The sequence below is a fragment of the Hibiscus syriacus genome, unplaced genomic scaffold, assembly GCF_006381635.1.
Source record: "Hibiscus syriacus cultivar Baekdansim isolate YM2019G1 unplaced genomic scaffold, ASM638163v2 tig00110013_pilon, whole genome shotgun sequence".
NCBI lineage: Eukaryota > Viridiplantae > Streptophyta > Magnoliopsida > Malvales > Malvaceae > Hibiscus > Hibiscus syriacus.
The window spans coordinates 3,130,104-3,155,816 of NW_024062563.1; the positions used below are offsets into that span (position 1 = coordinate 3,130,104).

The window sequence follows — 25,713 nt, forward strand, 5'->3', positions numbered from 1 at the left end:
TCTCTGCTTTTCTCTCACCCATTTTTTTACTTGCTCCGCAAACGATACCTATTCCTTTGATTAGGGAAGCTTTCTCTGAAGTCAGACGAGAAGAAAGTCGACGCACACTAATGCTTTCGGATTCTGTATCCATTAAAGGATCTGCATTAATCACTCTCTCAGAACAACTCTCGCCCTAAAAAGGGGCGACCATGGTGTGATTACTGTAAGAAGGTTGGCCATGTGAGGGTCACTCGTTGGAAACTACACGACAAACCTACTAATGGCAGTGAGTATTTTGCCAAGTTTTTGGGTTCTTTCTTTAAATAAAAATGGATTGTTTATATCAATTCATGCGTTAACTCTCCTCTACAAAATGGGGTAACTGAGCGGAAAAATAGGCATCTTCTAAAAGTCACCCGATCTCTCTTGTTCTCTATGAATGTTCTTTTAACTGCCACATACTTGATCAATGGTCTAACCAATAAACCCTTGAACTTTCAGAGTCCACGGGAGGTATTCCTTTAATTATTTCTTAACTTTAAACCTATGGCTTCATCTTTGCCACTCCGAGTCATTGGGTGTACCGTCTTTATACATAATAATGTCCTTTCTTGATCCATGTTAGATCCTCGAGCGTTTAAGTTTGTGTTTCTTGGTTATTCTTCTATTCAAGGGTTTTCGATGTTACTGCCCTCAAACTTGGAAATTTTTTGTTACAATGGATGTCACCTTCTTTGAGAAAACTCCTTTTTTCCTTAAGACTATAATTCCAGGGGAATCTTATAACGAATTTTAGTTACTTCAACCATCTTATGTGAACCAAACAGCAACATTAAACCGGCCACATTTAAACCAACCTACCACACCACCAGATCAACCACCCTTGGACCAAACAATCACGCTCCCTCTTGAACATCCGACATTGTTGTCGCCAAACCCAATGGAAACTGAAAAATTACCGACTCCATCCCAACTAGCATCACCAAACCAACTCACTTCGCCTCAAGCTGAAAATACTAAATTACTGCTCTACAAGATAAGACAAAAACTAGTATCTGAACCTACCTCTGAACCTCAACCCAAGTGTCTCCTACACATCATGAATACTCTCATGAACTGGAACAAAGCTCGAATCCCTCCAGAGATTAAGAAGGTAACCCAAGTCCCTCTAATGAATTAAATGCCTTGATTAATAACAGTGATTTGCCGATTGCTCAGAGGAAGGGAGTCATACTATTAATAAATTTGTTAGATATGGAAAACTAACACCTTGTTTCAAGAATTTTACAGCAAATATAGAAAACATTATCATTCCAGACATGATGGAAGAAGCTTTGAAGAACCCTATGTGAAAAAAGGCGGTAGAAGAATTGATCACACTGAAAAACAATAACACATGGGTCATAGTTGATTTCCCAAAAGACAAGAAACATGTTGGTTGCAAATGAGTGTTCACGGTAAAATACAAGGCGAATGTAGCATTGAACAACACAAGGCAAGATTAATGGCTAAAGGGTTTACTCGGTATCAAGGAATTGATTATCAAGAAACGTTTGCTCCTGCGGCAAAATTAAACACTATGAGAGTGCTATTATCTCTGGCAGTCAATGAGGGCTGGGTACTTCATCAACTAGACATTAAGAATGTTTTTTTAAACGGCAACTTAGAAGATGAAGTGTATATGCAAATCCCACCAGGTGTGAAGAGTTGTACAGAAAAAGCATGTCGACTACTAAAGTCTTTATATGGACTTAAACAATCTCCAAGAGTGTGGTTTAATAGATTCACGAATGTAATCATTCATGACGGATACAAGCAAAGCAATCAGATCATACATTGTTTATCAAAACAGCTTCAAACAAAAAGGCTATTTAGATAGTCTATGTGGATGATATCATCATAACGGGTGATCACACAGTGGAGATAGAAAGATTAAAGAAGCTACTAGCAAGAGAATTGGAGACGAAAGACTTGGAAAATTTGCGATATTTCTTAGGATGGAGGTTGCGAGATCGAAAGAAAGGATAATGATAAATCAAAGGAAGTACACTCTTGATCTATTATCAGAAACATAAATGAAGGGATGTAAATCAACCAAAACACCCATGGAGGCAAATCTTAAGTTAAGAAGAGAAGAATTGGGAGCCCAATAAATAAAGAACAGTACCAAAGGATAGTAGGTAAACTCGTCTACTTATCACTCACCAGGCTTGATATAGCCTTTTCTGTAATTATTGTGAGTCAATAAGTGAACGATCCAAGAGAAGAACATTTAGAGGTCGTGAACCAAATTCTGAGATACTTGAAAATGACACCGGGACATGGATTGATTTTCAGGAAAAGTAAAGATAGAACAGTGAATCTTCTCTGATTCGAGCTGGGCAAGAGAACTAACGAATAGAAGATCTACAACCGGTTATTGTTCATTTGTTTGGGGAAACCTTGTCACGGGGAGAAGTAAAAAGCAAGCGGTGGTCTCTTGAAGCAATGCAGAAGCAAAATATAGAGCAATGGCACACGGCATTTGTGAGGGAATTTGGCTACAAAGACTGTTAACTGAATTGGGTTTATGTGAAAACAATTGTTTTGAACTTCAAAGCAACAATAAGTCAACAAAAAATATTGTGAAGAATCCAATTCATCGTGATCAAACGAAGCATGTGGAGATCGATAGACATTTCATCTCGGAAAAGTTAAATAGTGGACTAGTAAAACTCAACTATGTCCCTACCTAAAATCAATGGGCGGATATCCTCAACAAGGCGCTTCTAAAACCAATTTTCTCCAAGCTGGGTCTTTTCAACATTTACTCCCAGCTTGAAGGTAGTGTTAGTTGTACAATTGTATAGAATTACCTAGTAGTTAAGATTAACTCTAATTCTAATCCTAATTATTAGCATATTGTATTAGAATAAAACTCTACAAGGTAATATAGTTCTAGTAGAAAAACTACTCCATGAATTGTATATAAATAGACTTGTACTCATCATAATTTCATCCATGAATTGTATATAAATAGACTTGTACTCATCATAATTTCAATATAATTGCAAGGAGAATTATCTCTTCAATATTCTCTAGCTTTCTTGGTACTCTCTAGCTTTCTTGGTAAACTACAATCAGATGCAAGAAGCAATATAAAAACCATGAGTAATAACTTCAAATTTGAAAACAAAAAATAAAAATCACAGATAAAAGTTCGAGGGCTTAATTGATTTAATTTCTCGGTTTTGGGATTCAATCGAGTGCCAAAACACTTCAAGGGCTTAATTGATTTTTTTCTAAAAGGTTGAGGGCTTAATGCACTCTTAAACATGATTTTTTTAAGAGATGGTAATAATGAATTAATTGCAAATAAATCATAAAACACAAGAATAAATAACATGGGGATTCGCGAAGGCATATCCCAAACACAACTACACGAGTGGCATAACAGATGAAGCTTATATCACAGGCAAAGTTAAACCTTTCTCAGGACAGAAGATGCAACATATACAATTAACACCAAGGGTGCCTAATAAAACCAGTATCTTTTTTAAATGCTACTTTATTATAGTTTTAGGTGCAGTTGTGCATCCAATTAAAGGCTACTAAGTCACAGACCCCCCACCCCGGCACAAGAAAAAAAGGAAAAATCAAAGTCGTAGCTCACCTGACCCAACAATTTCTACAAACATCCGGATCACATTCCCTGTCTGCAGCAAAACATGGACACTGACGGCTTCGGCATTGACTTTTAGCACAATGACAACCTCTAAATCGATTCTTGCAACTCTTAGGACATCTATATGAACAAGCAAATATTAGTACACAGAATAAATGCATCAACATCAGGACATCATTAATGAACGTTCATAACCATTAATCTACATCAAGATGACAAGATCCAAGACTTCCAAAGAATCAAAAACTGACAAGGACAGGAATGAATTGATGACATATTTTAGGACACTTCAGTTTGAAAAATAATAGCTCACCCGCAGTATTTTTCACAGCATGTTCCATTTAAAAGGCAAGAACATTGCTTTCCGCAAGCTGTTTGGCAACTGCATGGATTATACTGCCGGCATGGCTGATCTTTCCTCTCAGTAATCCTTTTCCTGATTGAGTGATAAGCTGCTGATTTCCAGGTATATTTCAAACGACGGACTCTACCCCTTCTACGTAGGAATCTTGATCTCCGTCTTACTTCATTATTTCCCTAGAGGAATTAAAAGAAAAGAAGATAATTGGAAATATGTGACAAAAAAACGTAGAATTATATAGTTTAGAAATGGTACTAATTTATAAAACAAATTGTAGGTATTAGAATACTAATTAAAATATAATACTTGTAGATTGTAGACGGTAAATAGAGTTAGATTTTCTGTAAATAACTAAGTAGTTTAGATATCCTATAACTCTTATCTCTTAACATGATAGTATTCTATCAAGAGTAATTTTACTTATACTGTAACTCTATGTATTTAGTCTACTTAAAGGAGACTTGTAACTCTAGTCAAAATGAGAGAATTAACACTTAAAATCATATTGATCTAAGTCACAAACACTCGGTTTCTACAATACTATGATACCTAGTATATGGTCTCTGTCACAAACAGAGTCTGGGATGTTGGGTGGGGAAGCTACTTCTGAATCTCAAATGGCAGACTTGGAGGTTAATCTTTCGACACTGGCAGCTCAGGGAGATCCATGATGTGTTGATCGATCAGAACCCAAAGTTGATCATTAGAATCCACATGCAAGTCACATGCACCGCTAGAAGATCTCATCGGTTCTCCATGCACCGGCACATGAGTGCGCGTTGGAGGGTTTTCCGGTGCTGTTTTCTTCCTCTGATGTCGACTTTTGTTTCTGGCCACACCCTTCGGGTACTAAACACTTGAAAGGGCTGCATCGGGGGGAAAAGTTGAGGACTGAGGCTGCACTATTTGTTGTTCAGTGCGAGGCTTCTTGTTTACATGCTGGGTTTTCTACATTCCGGTTCTTAAAAAATTAAAAATTCAATTTTAGGCTCAAGTGTTGACTCGCCTCAGTTGCTATTTGCTTACCTGCTTTTGGGTCGATATCAATTTTGGTGTGGTACTTGGCTTATAACAGGCTTGACTCTATAGTGCGTAATTTGACTATAAATTGATTCCACTTCAAGAAGCCATGAAATAGCCAACTGATACTATTTCCGCTTTTGTTGAGTCAAATAAACCCAATACAAGTCTTGTTTTCGTTTATTGCGCTATAATTCACAAGACAATTAATCCCAGTTTACTTTCTAATTTTCAGTCACATAAATTCATCACTTTTGTTACTTTAGCTGATGGGTCTGGAACCGCTAATCTTACCTCACCCCTTCATTTATCATTTGTTCTAAGTTTACCTCACCCCTTTATTGTTGTCTCATGTTTTTCCTACTTATTGCTTGATTCAGGATCTCATAACGAAGAAGATTATAGGTAAGAGACATGAGTCTGATGGTTTCTACGTTCTTGATACCCAAAAACCATAATATACTACCTGTATCAGTATCGTTACTCATTTTAAAAAACATTGTTATTTGGGTCACTCCTCGCTTTCTATGTTTTGTCCAGTAATACCTCTTTCCACAGGGACGGAGCTTCCTGAGGGCCCAAGGGGGCCCCGGCCCCTGATAAAATTTATTTATTCGATATAATTTTGGTTCATGTAAAAATAAATATTTAAATTTAAAAAATATAAAAATTTATTAAATATTTAATCAAGTAGAGGTCGAACTAAAGAATGATAAGTATGTGTTCTCAAATTTTTGGTCTAATTACAATTTAAATCATTGTAAGTTTAAATATTAGACAAATTAGAAGTTATCTTTTGAGTTTTGAGTTTTTTTTTTTTAATTTAGGGTGAATACAAGATAATATTTGTACAAAGACTTTCAACTATTTGATAATGAATGCTCATACCCCTACATACGTGCTTGAACTCAGACCTCAAGTATAACAACAATCCCTTAATCACTAAGGTCGCTTGGTTCATGCTGAATTTCGAGTTTAAATACCTAATATCTTTATATTTTTCTTAAATAGTCTAATATTTTGGCCCCTGTCAATATTTAATTTTGGCTTTGTCCCTCCCTTTCCATACTCTCTTTCCAAATAAATTTTTTTTCCTATTGCATCAAAGATATTCTATTATACTTGTTTTGTTTGAGATATTCGTTCTTCAAATTACAAAGCCTGATCCAAGGTTCAAAGTGTATTTTTTGGGGGTATTTTGACCTTCAAAAAGGTGTCAATTATCATTGTTCAAGCCTTGGTAGGTATCATGTGTGTCATTTTGATCTTTTAGGAACAAATCTCATTAGTTTTCAATTCAGATTCTGAGTCAGGGGATGATGATTTATTAATTTATCATGTTGTCTCAAATTTGGGTCTACCATTCTCTCAGTGTTTAAAAGGCACAACTGAGGCATGCATAGGCGCTAAGGCGAGGTGAAGCAAAGGTGAAGTGCCTAATTGGGTCTAGGCAAGGCGCTTTCAATGAAGTGCAATAAGGCATGCCTAAGATACACTAGGCGCAGAAAGGCGCCGCCTTTTTAGTTTTTTTGATTTTTTGTCCTTTTCTATTATGTTTTACGCACTAATTTATATATCAACAACAAAAAAGAAGTAAAAACGAAATATCAATGAAGAAAAGAGTAAAATATGGTGGGGGTGATTAGAAAGAGAGTTTCATAGGAGATGTATGAAAATTTGGAGTGAAATACAAATAAAAAAGGGGTGTTTTACCTTATATAATTATTGTTTGTCTTGAAGTTTGAAAGAGAGAAACAAAGGGGGATCATTAGAGGCCATTTTTGGTCTTAAAAAGACCATGCATGCACAAATTGAAAATTGAGGGAGGAAAAATAGGATTCAGTGTGTTTTGTTGCATAGTAACAGGTTCTTGAGAAGCACATTTAGCACATGGTTAAATCAGAACCCATGAGAAAGAAAGAATCTTGGAAACACAGTTTAGACATACGAAAATGGAGGATTATGGTGGATTGAGAAGGGATTTAGGTTGTAGGTGGTGTTAACAAGGAGAAAGATACGTTTGTTGAGAGGTGCGAAACTAAACTTTTATTTATTGTTTCAGTTTCTTATGTGGAATTGTGGACCAAGGAAGGGGGGTTTGATTGGGTTCTCAAGGTTCAATGGTTGATGGAACAAAAGTGATGTTTAATACATAAAATGTTGATAATGACTACTCTTTGGTATTTTTATTGCATGACTGTTCTTTTTGTTTGATTATACAACTGAAAAAAACATGTATATCTTTTATTTTTAAAATGTGTGCGTCACTTCAGTAAGGCGTGTGCCTTGTGCCTTGGCTATAAAACCACTATCGCCTTAGTGCACCTTGCCCCCTTTTTAACATTGCATTCTCTACATTTGTTCAACCTCCCATATCCTCCATTGTTGACTATAATTGTTTGTCTTCCTCTTCTTATTCTTTCTTACATCCCTAGATATTGCTTCTATACCTAAAATTGTTCGTGAGACATTAACTCATCCTAGACGACGTACAGCTACAATTGAGGAAATGGATGCTCTAGATGTTGATGATTCTTGGAGTTTAGTTTCCTTACTTATTGGTCAACAAGCTATTGGATGTAAACAGTGTTTACTGTCAAAATTAACCATGATGATTCCACTTCTCAGTTGAAAGCTGTCAAACTTATGGAGTAGACTATCATGATACTTTTTCTCATGTTAAATTTACTTCTATCAGGTTGTATTCTCTCCCTTGCATCAACCTTTGACTGACCTATGCATCAGTTCGACATAAAGCATGTTTTCCTTCAAGATGATCTTCAAGAGGAAGTATATATGGAGCAACCACCTAGTTTTATTGCTCAGATGGAGTATGGGAAAGTATGTTGCCTACAAAAATCACTATATGGCTTGAAAAGGTCTTTGGACTTGGTTTGCGAAATTTAGTTAGACTATTGAGAAGTTTGAGATGTAGAAGAGCAAGTCAGATCATTTTGTTTTCTATAAACAGACTAAAAGCGACATTATTCTATTAATTGTATAGGTGGATCATATTGTAATCACTAGTAGTGATTCAATAAGAATTTTGTCTTTTAAGTCTTTTCTCCATACACAATTCCATACCAAAAATCAGTTCTATAAGGAATCTTCCTACCTCAAAAGTATGTGCTTGATTTATTGACGGGGCCAAAAAAATTGGGCGTTAAACCATGCAATGCTCCAATTGTTCCAAAGTTACAATTAACCAAAGAAGGTGAATTTTTTTTATAGAACAGAGAGATCTCATTAAAAAACCCTTTCTTACTCAACGAAATATGAAAGTTTCGTAGAACATTGGAAGGAGGAAAAGGGTGTCTCATAATTTTATTGAACCAACGAACATTACAACTTAGAAAACATCAACACCTTACATCCACAATAAACCAGACAATACAAAACCCCCCATATCTAACACATAAGTCCTACACACAACCCCACTCATCCAATGCCTTCTTTTGCCAACTTATCCGCCTCCCAATTAGCCGCCCTAGAAATATGTCTGATCACCACAGCTTTATCCCTGTAAATCTCTAATATTTCATTCAACGGTAAACACAATTGATTCGGGCAAACCCCAAATTCTTAATCCAATTAACCACCACAAGACAATTAGACTCAACAATAAGTCTACTTTTGCAACTCCATTGAGACTCAGAAAAGATTCAAACCCTTTTTAATAGCCAACATCTCAACAGCTGTAGGAGGCCCCTTCCCGATTGCCTCAGAGAAAGAAGTCAACATATAACCCCCTGAATCTTTAATAATCCCTCCACTACCCCCTTTCATCCAATCATCCGTGACAGCACCATCCACATTTAATTTAAAAAGGCCTTCAGGAGGCGGAACCCACAGAGCCCTAGATAACACCATACTCCCCTGTCTGCCACACCTATCCACCACAGAAGGATCCCCCATAAGGCAATCAAACAACCCCGAAAACTCATTGTATCTTGCAAAGAACCATGCCACCAATCTATATCAAGGAAAAACAGGTTAATCTGATCCAATAACCCACCCTCAAACACTAACCTATTTATATACTTCCAGATAGACCACAAAACGGCAACAAGAATAACTTTCCAGATTTCAGAATTCATACCCCCACCAAGCTTGCAGAAAAACATCAGGGGCAAAATGCAAAGAAGATTGAACATTCCAAAATCTTAAAAATCTACACCACAACAGCCAGGAAACATTACAGGTAAAAAATAAATGTGATACTGATTCAGGAAACAAGCCACATAAAGAGAAAACCGTATCCACTATACCTGGAACCTTCCTCTTCACTAACTCTCACTTCATAGCTATCCTTTCCATAATAAACAATCCACACGATTCTGATCAACATTGACAGAATCCAATAAAGTCATAAATTCAATCCACACATTAACTTCCCAATCTGTCAAATTCCTTCTCCATTTGATATCTCATATCCACTTTGCAGAGCTAAAATAACCAAAATCTAAAATTTCCCCCTCTTTTTTAACTAATAAAGCATATAGTATTGGAAACCTAACCTTTAAGGACACCCTATTGATCCAAACATCATGCCAAAATGAAAAGGATTTCCCATCCCCAACTTTCAAAACCATCTTATTTCGAGCAGCCTCACCAAGCTCATCCTTTTTCATCCAACTTTGGCCAACATTCTTCCATAACCAAGAAACTTTGGTTGGAATCTCCTTCATAAAAATATCATTACAATCCATATTATATTTACAACACATCAACTGTTTCCATCCTGAGTCCATTTTAGAAGAAAATTTCCAAACCCACTGTAGACACCTATTTTCTTAAAAGATATAACTAGCAAGAGTTTCTCTCCTAAGGGGACTCTTCCACCACCATATCTTTTAAATCAACAACTACACCAACAAACGTGCAACAACCGGGCAAGGACTCTAGTTACATTAGGATTCTATTGTTGATAGGATTCTAAGAATAGTTAGTTTTTTTTTCACTATAAATACATGTAATCCTCCCCATTTGTAAGACACGGATTGTGATACGAAATACAAGCAGAAATTACGAGCAATCTTAGAGTGAAATTAGAGTTTTTTTTTTCCTGCAAATTTTCAAAGAGAAATACAAGGTAAATATAGTATCTTTTTCGAGTTTATGCTTGCATGCTTGTGTCTTGTTACATTTTGTATTCGAAAAACACCAAAGAAAACGATTTTTTTTTTTTTTTGCCGATGAACAGGGGCATTTTTCGGGATCTATTTTTATAGATCTAGCCCCCAAGGCTTCTTTTCTTGAGAAAATACTTTGATTTTCGGAATGGGTGTGAAAAAGGGGTAACTAGCCCCCTGGGGCAAGTTCACTGGAAGGGGTAACTATACCACCTATCTCACAAATGGTTGTCTCACCTTAAATCTTATCCGGATTACAAGGGGACTCATATGCTATCAAAGGGAAAGCCATATCTGGTGCAAATATACAAGCTTCCGCGACCAACACTCATCCGGAAGACTATCACATCCCAGATTTTGACGAGGATGATAAGACAAAGAAGATGGAAAAGAAGATCAAGATGTTAGAAGATCAAATGAAGATAGTCCAAGGGGACCATGATTATTATGGAGTGGATGCAATGGAGCTGAGCCTGGTTCCAGATTTGGTGCTTCCACCAAAGTTTAAAGATCCTGAGTTTGAGAAGTTCGACGGGAACAGCTGCCCTTCAGCCCATATCACTATGTTCTGTCGGAAGATGACAGAATATGTAGGGAATGACCAAGTCCTGATCCACTGTTTCCAGGAGAGCCTGTCCGGTTTAGCCATCCGGTGGTACAACCAGCTCAGCCGAACTCATATCAAGACATGGAAAGACTTAGCCAAGTCTTTCTTAGAACAATACAAGCATATCGACGATATGAGACCAGACCGGGTTATACTACAAAGCCTGGAGAAAAAGCACAATGAAAGTTTTCGACAATACGCACAACGATGGAGGGATCTGGCTGTGCAAGTTCATCCACCCTTGGATGAAAAGGAAGCTAGGAAGCTATTCGTACAAACCCTGAAAGCGCCTTACTTCGAGCACCTAGTGGCAATCACATCGGGAAGTTTCTCAGATCTAGTTATGGCTGGAGAGATGATCGAGCTAGCTATAAAACAAGAAAAAATTGAGGGAGATGACTCCAGTAAGAAGCCTCCCATGAAGAATATCAACAATGTTAGCACCTACAACGCCAACAAAGGTGTTACGGTCTCCACTGCTGTTGTACCATCCGGTACTTCTAAACGAATTCAGAAGGAACCAAGGCAAGAAAAGATTTGCATCAGTCCAATCCCAATGACGTATGAGGAGTTACTCCCAACGCTAGTTGAGAAAAATCTTGTGACCCCGGTCCAATCCAAACCTAGAGAGGCCCCATATCCTGAAGGCCATGATATTAACGCCGTATGCAACTATCATATTGGGAGCTCAGGGCACACCACTGAGAATTGTGGGGCATTGAAACATAAGGTCCAAGATCTGATCGATTCAGGGGCTTTCACTTTCAATATGTAATGGGGCATTCTGATCGAGAGTCATATGGGGCATCCATTAGGAATTTTGTTGCATTATCAAGCATATCATCTTGTTTGAACTTGTTTTTCTTTCGTACTTCTTATGCGTAAACATTTTTAAGTCACTTGACGTTTAAACAAAATGCTCCCCTCTTAGGAAATGAGCAAATTTTAATCTTGAATTCCTTGAATATCACCTTAATTAAAAACTGTTTAACAATTGAGGTTGTAAATCTTTGACAAATGACAAGATTGAACCCTGCAAAACAAAGAGACCCCTTGGTCCTAATTTAAAATACATCAGATTACATGTTTTTCTCTTACCAAGCTAAGTTTTCTTCTCATGAAGAGTCCATCCAGGTCTGGCATTCAGACATGTATTAAGAGCGAAGAATGGGGCAACTAACACATGAGATTGCAAAACTAATTGGTTATACCTTTGTTTATGATGTTCAGTGATGATAATGATCTTCATAGATGTAATAGTCGAGTAAGCAAATCTAGTTTAGGTCAGTTGTTTGAAAATTGAACTCTAAAGATGAGATCCCTTGACTTTCAAAAAACACCTAGACTATAACAGGTTCTTCTTGACAATCTTAAGAAATTAAATCCGTAAAGCTGAGCTATTCCACTAAGGCAATTGGTTATAGAGGAAACTCGAAAGCCCTGGCTTTATGAATAGATTACATTCAAACCATGACATTGCTCGGACACTTGGCAATTCGGTGTTTGCTCCTGCTTTTGTCAGGCCAAAGACTTTGTGATGAGATGAACCCTTTAGTTAAACCTGATAAAAATGATTATAATAATAAGTTGTCCCTCTAAAGCAATTGGTTGAACGCCCCGGCTTTATGGATTCGGCTAGCCAGACAATGGTAAAATAAATCAAATTTATCTAAAAAAGAAATTTTCGGTAATAATAGACTAAGAGAGTTGAGAAACACCTGTTATAGTCAAATTCACACGAGCACTCAAGAATTTCATTTTTAGATCGATATTTATGCACTACCTTTGTTAGAAGAGCTTACGAAACTTGAACAAATGGAAGATTTCAGAGAACTGAAACAGAAGTGTTCTGAAAGGTCTAGTCATTGATTATGCTAGTTGTCATTTTGTTCGCCTCCGATCAAAATACCAAATCAAGAAAAAGGGGCATGCCATGATCTTCACGATAACCAAATCGATGAAACAAACCCACCTCTAAACCAACTTTTCGATCTTGAAATTTGTCAAAGATTTGCAGCTATCAAAGATTAAAAGAGTGTTTAATTCTTTTGATATCCAATGAACTCATGTTTTATGATTTGCTTCAATTGTGAAACCTAGAAGAGGTAACATTTTCAAAAAGTTCCTTTTGAATTTTTTCAAAATTTTGAAATTCGAAAGAAGAAAAGCATTTTCAAACAAGATAAGTTCTCTGGAAGCAATCTTGGAATTCACAAATAATCGCTCCGAAGCTCAAGATCGAAAATGAGGCAAAGGAAACCATTTTTGGGCAAAATTTAATAGGGGAAGGAAATTTGTCTTGAGTCTGCAAGAGTACACCCTGGTGGAAATGAAGACAAACTGAGTCAAGATAGAATGAGACTACACACGCAAACCATTCCCCTCACATCTCAACATATACATCAACATGTACATACATGATGTATAAAATTTGCATCTTTGCATTCATCATCATGAGCAATAAAAACCTTGAATTTTTTCCTCTTGAGGGCAAATTCAACAGTAAATAAATTTCATCTTGGCATACATCAAACATCCATCATCATGATAGTTACATCCCGATACATTTTACAGATCTTTCAGGAGAAGATGGGATTGTCTTGCTTAAGAAAGTCTCATTTAATGCATTATTATCTCACTGAGATTGTTTTTTTTAGAACCAGAGTTTGTCTCACTTAAGACTGTTTTACTCGAAAGAATATTTATTTCCCTCAAGATTGTTTTTCTTAAAACAATTTATCTCGCTGAGATAGTTTCCCTCGAAACAAAAAGTTTTGTCTCACTTGAGACAGTTTCTCTTTAAACATAAACATTGAAAACATTTCTCTTGAAATGAATTTTGTCTCTCTTGAAATAAAAATTTTGTCTCCATTGAGACAGTTTCTCTTGAAACATAAACATTGAAAACATCTCTCTTGGAACAAAATTTTGTCTCACTTGAGACAGTTTCTCTTGAAACATAAACATTGAAAGCATTTCCCTTGAAATAAATTGTATGAAAACTTTTGAAAATGTTTCTCTTGAAACACAAAACCTTTGAGATTGTTTCCCTTGAAACAAATTTCGTCTCCCTTGATACAGTTTCTCTTGAAACACAAAATCTTTGAGTTTATTTCCCTTAAAACAAAATTTTGTCTCCCTTGAGGCTGTTTCTCATGAAACAACATATATCTTTAAGATCGTTTCCCTTGAAACGAATTCTGTCTTTTTTAAGACAATTTCTCTTGAAGCATCATTTAAACCGTTACACTCAGCTCAGGCACATACTTGGGATGGTCGAGAAGCATTTCTCAAATCAAAAAATAGAATGTGCACATCAGATTTGAACATTTGAAGAATTCGAGATCAGGATCATAACTTGAAGATTCCAGAACTAAGATTCCAGAGAAGCAACCGGAGATTGAGATTTCTCTCCTGAGCCCAAAAAATAACATATGTTGCATATGCATTTTAGGTATACCTAAGAGCATTGCATCCATCTCATCACATATATACATAACTTTTTCAGGTTTTAGCTAGAGCCAATTTCAACTTCACAACGAAGGATATTGGACTCAAGACAACACAAGTTCAACTTCACAACGAAGGGACAGCTGGTTGTCAACAAACAATTTCCCAATTTCGGAGCCAATTTCAACTTCACATTGAAGGGCATTGGACTCGAGACAGCACAAGTTCAACTTCACAACGAAGGGACGGCTGACTGTCAACAAAACAATTTCCGAGTTCTAGAACCAACTTCAACTTCACGACAGAAGATATTGGACTCGGAACAGCAGGACCTGCATCGGATTTCAACTTCACGACGAAGGGGCCCTATACGATTTCAAATTCACGAACAGATGGACACAACTTCATCTGTAACACCACAACACCAAAGTCTTCAAGACGAGTTTCAGCTTCACAACGAAGTATCTTTGGCTAGAAGACAATCCATGAGCTACTTCCAGTACTCTGAGTTCGATTTCAACTTCATGACGAAGGATTTCAGGCTCAGAATTTTCCAGTTTTGACTCAATCGCACGACAAGGGGGTCATTTCATATTGACAAATCATTTCAAGATGGATTCGACTTCGCGACGGAGGAGCCATCCGCAACTCAATTCGACATGGAGTTATTCTTCGACTCCACTGAACGAAAATTTGTGTCTTTTTATCTTTGTCATATTTTTCGTTCCACGAAAAAGGACAAAGAGGGGCAGCTGTAGACACCTATTTTCTTAAAAGATATAACTAGCAAGAGTTTCTCTCCTAAGGGGACTCTTCCACCACCATATCTTTTAAATCAACAACTACACCAACAAACGTGCAACAACCGGGCAAGGAGTCTAGTTACATTAGGATTCTATTGTTGATAGGATTCTAAGAATAGTTAGTTTTTTTTCACTATAAATACATGTAATCCTCCCCATTTGTAAGACACGGATTGTGATACAAAATACAAGCAAAAATTACGAGCAATCTTAGAGTGAAATTAGAGTTTTTTTTTCCTGCAAATTTTCGAAGAGAAATACAAGGTAAATAGTATCTTTTTCGAGTTTGCTTGCATGCTTGTCTTGTTACATTTTGTATTCGAAAAACACCAAAGAAAACGATTTTTTTTTTTTTTTTGCCGATGAACAGGGGCATTTTTCGGGATCTATTTTTATAGATCTAGCCCCGGCTTCTTTTCTTGAGAAAATACTTTGATTTTCGGAATGGGTGTGAAAAAGGGGTAATCTCACTCTTGGTCCCCTCTGTTTTTTAAAGTATTTAATTGCCCCCCAAAATCAATGTTTTCTCTTCAAAATTGGACCTTCACGTTTCGATTCTTTCGATTTTAGTCACTTTTGAAATCCAACTTTTTTCCCTCATTTTATTTATATATTTTTAGTTATATTTATTTACTTTCACGTTATTATATACACATTTTTTTATGTTTACTATTATTTTATTATTATTATTTTCTCATGTATATATATTCTTTTTTATTTATTTTGTCTTCCTAGTGTTTATTTACACATGTATATATTTTTTCTTTTCTTACCTTTATTTATTTTATTAATATTATTTAGTATATATATATATATATATTTAAGTATACTTTTCATTTACAATATTTCTCTATTTGTTTCGAATTATTTATATTATATTATATTTTTTCTTATATATATATATATTATGTCATTATTTATATGTATAAGCAGAGATGTATTATTATTATTTAGTTACTACGTATATTTTTTGTTATTATATTTTGTTCTATATGTTTCTATATATATTTCTTATTTTTCTATTATTATTTTTATTTAATACTATGTACATCTTCATTTTTGTTGTGTTTTATCTTTTTTTTATCTAACGTGTTTCTTGACTTTTCAAAGGTGTTTTTTAAAACAATCAGAGGTAAGTAATCAAGGCCAAATTTTACCTTTTAATTTAAACTTACAATTTTCTTAATTTAAAACAACTGGAAATTACATAGTACCGAAAGGCCAGTTCAAGGGTGCTAACCCTTCCTTGACTGTAACCGACTCCCGAATCCGACATGTCTCTGGTAAAACGCAGATCAGGTAAGAAATAAGGTATTTGGTCTACCTATTTGTTTTAAAATAAAAGATCGGTGGCGACTCCAATCCATTTAATCTAAGTCGAAGCCCAATTCCGGGGCCCAACCGAAAGACGGTTGCGACACCCACTTACCTAATAAAGCTCTATTCACCAACTGTAGATTAAGGATCCCCATCCCTCCACAACTCTTAGGCGAACACAAAGAAGACCACTTCACCAATGCATCTTTTTCCTCTCACCTGACCCTCCCCACAAAAATCTTGCCATAATAGAATTTAAAAATTTCAATACCGATGCAGGAATTCTAAATATGGACAAAAAATAAATAGGAAGAGAACTCAGCACCGACTTAACAAGCACTGTTCTACCAGCCAACGAAAGTGACGCAGCTTTCCATCCAGTCAGTTTTGATTGAAATCTCCTCAGCACTGGTTCCCACAAAGTTGCCGAATTCCTCCTAGCTCCAAGAGGAATTCCCAGATAATTAGATAGGAAAGAACCAACCGAACAGCCAATAGAATCAGCCCATTCTTTTAACACCCCCTCCTCCACATTAATCCCATAAATCTTACTTTTAACCAAATTTATCTCGAGACCCGATAATAATTCATAAATCACCAAAACCCTCCTAACATTCTTCAATTGATTAACCGAAGCCCCACAAAAAATCAAAAGATCATCAACAAATTGTAAATGGGAAAGATTAAAAGCATGTCCTTGTTTCCCTATGGTAAAACCAGCAAACAAACCCAAATTAACAGCTTTTGATAACAGCCGGCTAAGAAGCTCTCCCACCAGGTTAAACAACAAGGATGATAAGGAACACCCTTGACAAAGACCTTTAGATATCTTGAATTCTTCCGTTGGAGAACCGTTAACCAAAACCGAAACCGAAGCAGTTCAAATACACATTTGAATCCAAGAAACCCATTTTTCACCAAACCCCATTAGCTCCATGACCTTTACAAGCAAAGACCAATCAACCAAATCATACACTTTCCTAAAATCAACTTTGAAAGCAAAACGGGCTAACCCTTTTCTCCTCCAATAATCAATCCCCTCATTAGCCATAAAGGAACAATCTAAAATTTGTCTTCCCGGGATAAAGGCGAACTGTGAAGACCCAATTAAAAACTCCACGCACCCTCTAAGTCTTCTAGCTAACATCTTCGAAATGATTTTATAAAAAACCCCAACTAAACTAATGGGACGAAAATCATCAATGCAATCAGGACCCACTCTCTTAGAAGTCAACGTAATAAAAGAGTGGTTGATACCTCTGTCCCATTGTTTTCCAGCAAAGAAATAAGACTTGTTTGCAGATCTTAAGTAAATAAGACTTGTGGGAAAGTTGAATTATCTTATTGTAACACGTCCTAGATATTACTTATTTGATGAGTATGTTGAGTCAATATATGTCATCTCTAATCTTGGAGAGGGAGATCATTATTAGACATATCCCGAGGAGCTGCAATTGTGAGGCTGATACTTTAGCTAAACAGGGGATTGGATGATGAATGAAGGTTGCCTTAGAGGTTTTTCAGTAGGGTTGGTGGTCTATTGAGGTTGTTGGGGCTGAGTCAGTTTTGGTGTTGTTTAAGGGAGGTCTGGTTACATTGGGGTTTTGCTTTCTACGTTTTGTAATTTTTTAGGTTTTGTTAGTTTGTCTTATGGCTGTATTTTATGTACTTTGTCTTTGATTAATAAAATCCTAAGGCACTCTTTTCCACCTTCCGCTGATTAAGGAGCTTTTCTAAAAGATCCATTAATCAAGAAGGGGGTTTTTAATGAGGCCTGAAATTCTTATCAAAAAAAAAGGAAGATAGGAAATCTACTTTAGAATATTGTGTTTTGTTGGGGGAAATTTAGTTTTGTAAAAGAGTAAGAAATAGAATGTAGTCTCACGACCAAGCACGAAAGCTGAATATAGAGCTATGGCCCAGTCTGTACGTGAAGTCATATGGGATTTAAGTCTCAATACTTAAAAAGCTATGGTGTTATAATCAAGTTGCAGTTCACATCACTTCTAATTCAGTCTTTCATGAACGAATGAAGCATATTAAAGTTGATTGTCATTTCATTAGTGAAAATATCGAGCATGATTTGATTACTGCAAGTTATGTGAAAACTGGAAAACAATTGGATGATATATTCACGAAGGCTCTTAACAGGGTTCAAATTGATTATCTATGTAAAAAGTTGGGTATGATTAATATCTATGCTCTAGCTTGAGGGGGAGTGTTACTAATTTATAGGCTAAATCTTAGGTATTAAAGTACTAATTAAAATAGAATTTTGTGCTAACTAGTATAGGGACTCTACACTTGTATATATACCTATACAATTGATGTCAATACTAAAAGAGAAAAAAAAATGATTCTCTCATTATTTGAAGCTTACAAGAAAAAAGATTCTCATGTAAAAATCTCTAAAGATAAATAAAATTACTAACCATAACTCCATTAAGGTCATATTTAGAACAGCCTTCAAGAGATAGAACACTATCTGCTGCATGGCAAGCCAGTTTATTGTCAGAGCCGGTCATGTATTGGAAAACCTCCCAACATGTCTTCAAACCGTTTAAAAGATTTCTGGCAATCAAACAGCTGGATGACAAAGAGTAAAGTATAAGTAGACACAATCAATTTACAGGAAGGAAACCCAGAAGCTCTTACTGCAAACAAAATGCAAAAAGATGATGTTAATTGCAAAGAGAGAGGGTGATCCACAAACTAAATAAAGTAACTTAGTGTGTGAATCTGGATTATTGTCTGAATTTTGAGAAAATGGGGGATGAAAATGAACATCATAACCGCAACTTTTAAAAAACACTTGTAGCAAGATGCAGAAATTAGTAAGATGGAAATCCGCAGGAACAAAATTGATGGTAGTGGATTCTTTAGCGGATAATTAATAATAAGCAGGCAGCAGATTTCGTAGAATTTATTCACTTAAATGCAATGCAGATTCTATCTAGTCAGTGTCAAAAGCAGTTCATTAAAATGCAAAGTAGTAAAGTCATTAAACTAACCTGTTCCTGCCAAAAATCTCCACACCTTTCTCAAAAAGACCTTTTTCAATAGCTTTCCATGATTTTACATCACTTAGTTCTTGTTTACTTAAATTTTCATCCACAAACTCTTCTTTTCTTGGGCAATCATTGCTACTAGTGAAAGCAAGATCATTAATAGTCTCACTAGAGGGAACTCCTTGCACTCCTTTTAACCGCCAGTCTTTCTTCCTAGACCTTACTATGTTTGAAGATTTTACATCCTTATGAGAAGAAGACGCTGCATCTTCATTTTGCTTTAATGGACTAGACCTGTGTTTCATATCTGTAGCTGAAACACATCCACTCACAAGTGAATCAGATTCAGAAGCTGCCATCTTCTTCTGCCTCTTGCGCATGCAAATTAAAACACGTTCAGCAACTCGCTTGCTATTTCTCTTAAGAATGCCAGATTTTCCGGCAATTTTATTTTTAGAAGGTGATAACTGAGGGATAAGGGAGGATTCTTCATGCCCAGGTCTAATCTCAGAGTCGCTACTTTCTGAAAGATTTCTAGCATTGGATGAAGCACTTTCACTTTGGCTCGACTTTGCCTTCCTCCTAGCAGATTTCTTACTAGATGATATTTTTGCTGCAACACCATCAGATGAAGAATTTGACTTGTCTTCGGGATTCATTGGAGACCTAACTGTGCCATTTCTTTCTGACTTAAGCACCTAGCATTAAAAAAATCAATCATATATAAGTATAAGGAATTCAATAGAGAAAGTGATAAGAGGTCAGCAAAATATATACCAAACGATAGCAATGCGGGCCACAAGGTGCATTCTCTTCATCTGGATGGTTCCAAGGATTTTGTCTATCAGCCTGAAAATTATAATGTCCAGAGAACATAAGAATCTAGGAGTGTAGCAACATATTCTGACAATTATATAAATTTAGAATAGCATGAACAATTCACAGGAAAGATTAGGTCCTGAGAACATCCATGTAATCTGCAATCAAAGACCTGCCAAATACAAGAAAAAGTGGATAAAATTAAAGACTACAAAACAGCACAGAATATGATCAAGAACAAGAAAAATGCTTACAAGGCACCGTCTACAAAATAAATTGTCAAAAGAATCAAGTGCTGCTTCAAGATCCTTATCAAGAAAGGAATTCCAATTTTGTGTTTCAGTATCCCTATTCTTAGAGGGTCCAACATCCTTCTCCGCCTTCATAAGAGTTTCGTATCTTGCCTGTATAAAATGTTTGATGGTGTTTCATATCTGTAAAGCCAGCAGAAAGAAAATGGGGAACAGCTGGACCTAAGTTTGCACTATGAATGAGTATAACCCAGTTTTATCAAAAAAGAAAAAGAGAGAAAAACTATCCCATCAAAGATGAATTTCAGCATCCAAAAATGAATGGAAAAAGGTCGCTACTACTTAAAAATAAAAAATCAAAGGCCAACACTACAGTTTCCAACCCACATACCTTGACTTCAGCAGGACTTCTAGACAAACATTGTGCTAGTGATTCCAGCACCCGATCAGACAAACCAACTTCCTTGATAGTCATTCTGGCAATTTTATAGCATGAAGCATTAGCAATAGTAAGATGGAGTTCAGACATCAATCTTTGTAAGATACGTTATAGTATTACTGGTCCATAAGTTGATATGAATAATAATAGAACAAGAAGATACACGAACCTGTAGTGCAATATGAATTAAATTTCATAAAGCACGTTGTGAAACATCATGCAAAGATAGCTTATAGGGTTATGAAGTAAATTAACAACAATTCTGCAACCATTTTAAGGATAACATAATTTGATTCAAAGTAGCATAACTAAGTAAGCATATTTTTTCCAATCAGAAAAATGGGAGTAAGCTTGTTTCCACCAAAAATAGTTAACAAACAATTAAAATGCCAAACATTCAAAAGATAAAAAGAACCCCTAAAGCAGCAGAACATTCACAAATCTAAGTAAACTAAATAGTAGAAAAGTTCATCCCTAATTTTGCTTTCAAAATAATTGATGTCTTATCCATTTTTTTGGGGGGAATACTTATATAATGCATCCCACAATTACCAATCTATTTTAAAATTCTAATTATTGCAGAGAGTGCATGCTAGAACAGATAGTAAAAGCAGCAAAATACAGTTCAAGATAGAAAAATGAAAATAAAGAGAACATAAACATGATGATCACAATAGATAATATGAATATACCAACCGGAGAATGAAGTCTTCAGATTCAACAAAATCTTTTTTTTCTTCATCTTCCTCCATTATTTCCTCCTCACTGTCACTGCAGATAAGTGCTTCACCACCATTTTTGATCATAGTATATTCTCCTTCGACCCACCACTGATTGATCCTCTGTCATTCTTTGATTTCTACAGAAAAAAGAAATGAATTTAGTTTATCCTTTCCCATCGAAATTTAAAAGGGGGGGTATTATATTACTCAATAACATATCCTTCAACTTTTCAAATCAATTTTCTAAATTGGATAAACACAATAGTTATCCTAGAAACATGATTGAAACATCTATTTTCGACTAGCACTCTATATATAAATAAAGAAAGAGCATAAGATGATATAAGAAAATTAGAAAATTTCTAGTTAACCTCACAAACCTGTCTAGAAATATCCATGTCGTATAAGGTGGCGGCTTTTTCACTTCTGTAAGCCTAATAGGACGAACAGCATTCTTAACAGGAATGCTAGACCCCATAAGAACTGCTGTAGAAGGTTCTTGATAGCTATAACCATCTTTATCCCCATTACTTACGTCAATGCCATTTTGCATGCCAATAGCATCTTTTTGCCTCTTTGTCAATAGATCAGAAGCACTATCGGCATCACCAAACCAATTGCTTCTTCGTTCATTTGACAATTTATAAAGATGGCTTGTTATACCACCTATTTTTTTCCCGTTTTCTTCCAACCTTTTCTGGAAATAAAATGAACTGAAATAGATTAGTATGTATAACCTTCATTTAAGCTGCCAAATAATCAGACAACCCAGGAATTCACCTTTACAGAAAGAGATCGATCAGCTGAAATTTGCTTCTTTAATGAATCAATTACTGATAATATCTCCTTAGAACTCACGGTTTTTTCTTCAACTTGTGTCATCTGTGTAAAAGTGAAAAACGCAATCCAAGCTTATTATCATGTATACAAAATTCATGACAGAAATATGTTATATGCACCAACAAAATGTTGAACAAGTAATTTCAAAATTAACAACACAAAAGGAAAACAAGAACAATTTGACCTCAAAATCGAAGACTAAAATAAATCCAGCTTAGTCACATGTTCAGCTTATAAACTTGTCAATTGTACGCTAAATTTTAATGACGTAATAATCCATAAGATAAGCCAAACTTAACAAAATGCTGCCAGCTTCTACAATCAAATAATTCCAAAATCGAGACAAGAATTTTAAAGTTCAAATGAGAATCATAACTAAAATAAAATATTCGTTTGACGAGTGTCAGAGAGAGAAAGCGAATCGAAAAGTGCGAGCGTTACCGAGGAATCCTTAGGAGGTTCCGATCTATCCGCCGAGGAAGAAGGCGAATGTTCCGCTGCCATAGTCGGAAAGAGAATCGGTTAGAGTCCGAAAAGGTAGGTTGGAAGATCCGGATCGGGATCCGATTCGTAAGAAGACAATGCCGGAAAAGGAGGAGCAAAACAAGAAAAACTAGGTCTTTTTGGCGGAGAAGATTTGGCGGGTCGAGCTTCAAACCCTAATTGTAATAAATCTCTTTCCCTCTCCCGTAGTCTCGTGGGGTTCTATTTTTCTATTTTAATTTCCTCTTTTTCTTGAGAGTTTTTAAATAATTTTACTTGGACAAAAGATAAAATAAAATTTTGGTGGGAAAGAAACGTGGCACTCCGGTTTGAATTACGTACTGTAGATCCTAGCAAAAGCTATATCGATCATTCGATTGGAATTTTTCCCCATTTTTCCTAGTTTGCCGGAACTATTTAAAAAAGGATGAAAAATAAGATACTTTTATTTTCAAGTTTTTCTCTGAGCAAACATTTTTACTAATATTTTAAAAGAAACAATTTCGTCAACTCCTTATTATCAAACATTATTAGAAAGATAAATTATTGATGTGACACGTTAAATTAATTGATATAACATTATTTGATTACAAAATTATTATGTTGACTGACTGTTCATTTATTTTAAAACTTTTGATGTGGTTATTTATGAAAAAATATAAAGAAAATTGGAGTTGAACCACATATGCAGTGCATGGATGGGTTATGAGATGGGCCAAAGATCATTGTCTAAATTTTTAATGGCTTTTTTTGTGGTGTTTGTATTCGGATAGCTTCTCTCTAAAGATATAAAATCAGTTGAGGAAGTTCATTTCCTTTAATGTCACGGGTATCGTTATATCTAGGGACTGAGGTAGGATTTTATATTAAAAAAATGAACTTCTAAAATTTGAAAAATGATAAATTTATAAAGTTACATAGGAACAAAAACATGTTTTAAATAAAAATATATTATAATTTTAAATTACATATGATTTTATTAAGAAATCCTGAATCATGCCAAGGTGATCACTCGCGTTGTTTCCAGGCCAAGGAGTTTCATCTTGCATTGTCCATTTTTCTTGAGGTGTTTGATGAGCTTTTGCAACTAAAGCGTTAATTCGAATCTTGAACTTTTCGTAATGTCTCTGCAACCGAATCGAATGAAATTATTAGTTGTAGATGAGAGATAGCCCATAACTTCCAATACCAAGTGGCGTATGAACGTTCGAGAAATGTAGCTAAAGAAAGCTTGTAGCGCTTACTTTGATCGCTCTACGTTCTTTCACAAATGAGGGTTGCACTTTGTGCTTCAAGTAATCAATCTTCTCTGAGAAGTAGAACTCTGATGCCCTTGGTTCAATAGAGAACTTTTGGCAAAACGGAACCCGGTTTATTGCAAACTGACCTGTTTGTTCAAATGTCAGCACCATCATCTGATACGTAGCGTTGGCAGTGATTAAGGTTTTCGGAACTGGAAACAACAGTCGAATGCCGATCAAAAATATTACATATCAGTGTTGGCAATGATATTCGGCTCATCCGATAACCCATCATGCACTCCCATGGCTGGTAAGAGTCAAGTGTATGAATTCTTTTGAGTAATTTGATGAATCGGGTTATTCCTATGTGATTTTCCATTAATAATAATGTCAAACACCGATAAAAAAAATCAAACGACCAGTTAATGTGATTGTCTCACATATTTACCGGGCCACTTGATAGATTTATATAAATTTCTTTCAGAAAGCAATGATGAAGATGACAAGTCCCCTCGCATTTATAGCCCATGTCTGCTGATTGATTTTGGTTGGACAAAAATAATAAAATGGTGTGACCATTCATATTTCCAATATTTTTTAGATCATTTTCCCTACTTTGTTTGCGTATGATCTTCTGTCGGTTCACTATTTTCTTCATTTTCTTGCATTTCTGTCGGTCCTCGCCGGCTTTTCTTCATCGGGCGTGAAGATTCAACGGATTTTTCGTCTGAGATATGGGACTCCGATTGACAGAATTTGACAAACACCCAGTGAGCCCGAGGGAACCCCGGTTCGGTTCCGCCCGAAGTGGCGCTCCCCATTTCCGGGTCTGCTTCTTCGAGAGGTAACAACTGCCGGGTTACCGGCGCTTTCCATGGACTCTTCTTCACGATAAAACCAAAAATCATGTTTTGTTTCTTGTTCAAAGTAGTTTTAACTCTCTCCCCCTTTTCTTCTTCGGATCCATCCTCGATCACTACACCTGATGAACTCGAATTCGACATGGATCCGACTCGTTTGTCATCTCCGTCGTTGGATTCAGTCAACCAAAACAATACATAATTCAAGAACAAAAAACAATCATGATCACCATCTTCTCTCAATAGCCAAAGAAGAAGAAGAAAGAATAACAATTGATGAGAGAGAGAGAGAGCTAAAAAGCTCTTTCTTTCTCTCTCTGTACAAGAAGCTAAAAAGCTCTTTCTTTCTCTCTCTGTACAAAAAGCTGAAAGTAAATGAATCAAGCGGCTGGGTTTAAGAGTTAGCTAAAGCTATGAAGGGGAGAGGTGGGTGGATTGAATTAAGGGATCTTGTTTCTGCTTGTGCAGGTCTTTATATCAATAGTGGCTTATGGATCATTTGCCGTCAATAATGACTCGTTTTTCAACTTCAGTGTTTAAAGTTCTTTTCTGTGGATTATTAGAGTATCTAACGTTTATAGAAATTATTCATTTTAAACTTATCAATTGAATATTTGGTTAAATTTTAAATTTATCAAATAGTATCAATTATTAAATAAAATGACTCTTTTAGAAATTTTATGTTCAAACAATTATGTGTTTGAACAGTATACA

At 35.8% G+C, this 25,713-nt stretch overlaps 1 protein-coding gene across 1 annotated transcript in view; it reads right to left on the minus strand.

The window, feature by feature from the left end:
• Window positions 1–23,135, minus strand: part of LOC120212542 (histone-lysine N-methyltransferase CLF-like) — a 32,136-nt gene extending 9,001 nt beyond the window's left edge. The window contains 13 exon segments of the mRNA XM_039210816.1: window positions 3,635–3,766; window positions 3,960–4,183; window positions 18,769–18,922; window positions 19,348–20,042; window positions 20,122–20,193; window positions 20,288–20,335; window positions 20,418–20,567; window positions 20,806–20,890; window positions 21,550–21,650; window positions 21,652–21,712; window positions 21,956–22,272; window positions 22,356–22,457; window positions 22,857–23,135. Coding sequence (XP_039066747.1) covers window positions 3,635–3,766; window positions 3,960–4,183; window positions 18,769–18,922; window positions 19,348–20,042; window positions 20,122–20,193; window positions 20,288–20,335; window positions 20,418–20,567; window positions 20,806–20,890; window positions 21,550–21,650; window positions 21,652–21,712; window positions 21,956–22,272; window positions 22,356–22,457; window positions 22,857–22,919 — 2,204 coding nt within the window. The 5' untranslated portion in view covers window positions 22,920–23,135.
• Window positions 23,136–25,713: the final 2,578 nt, after the last annotated feature.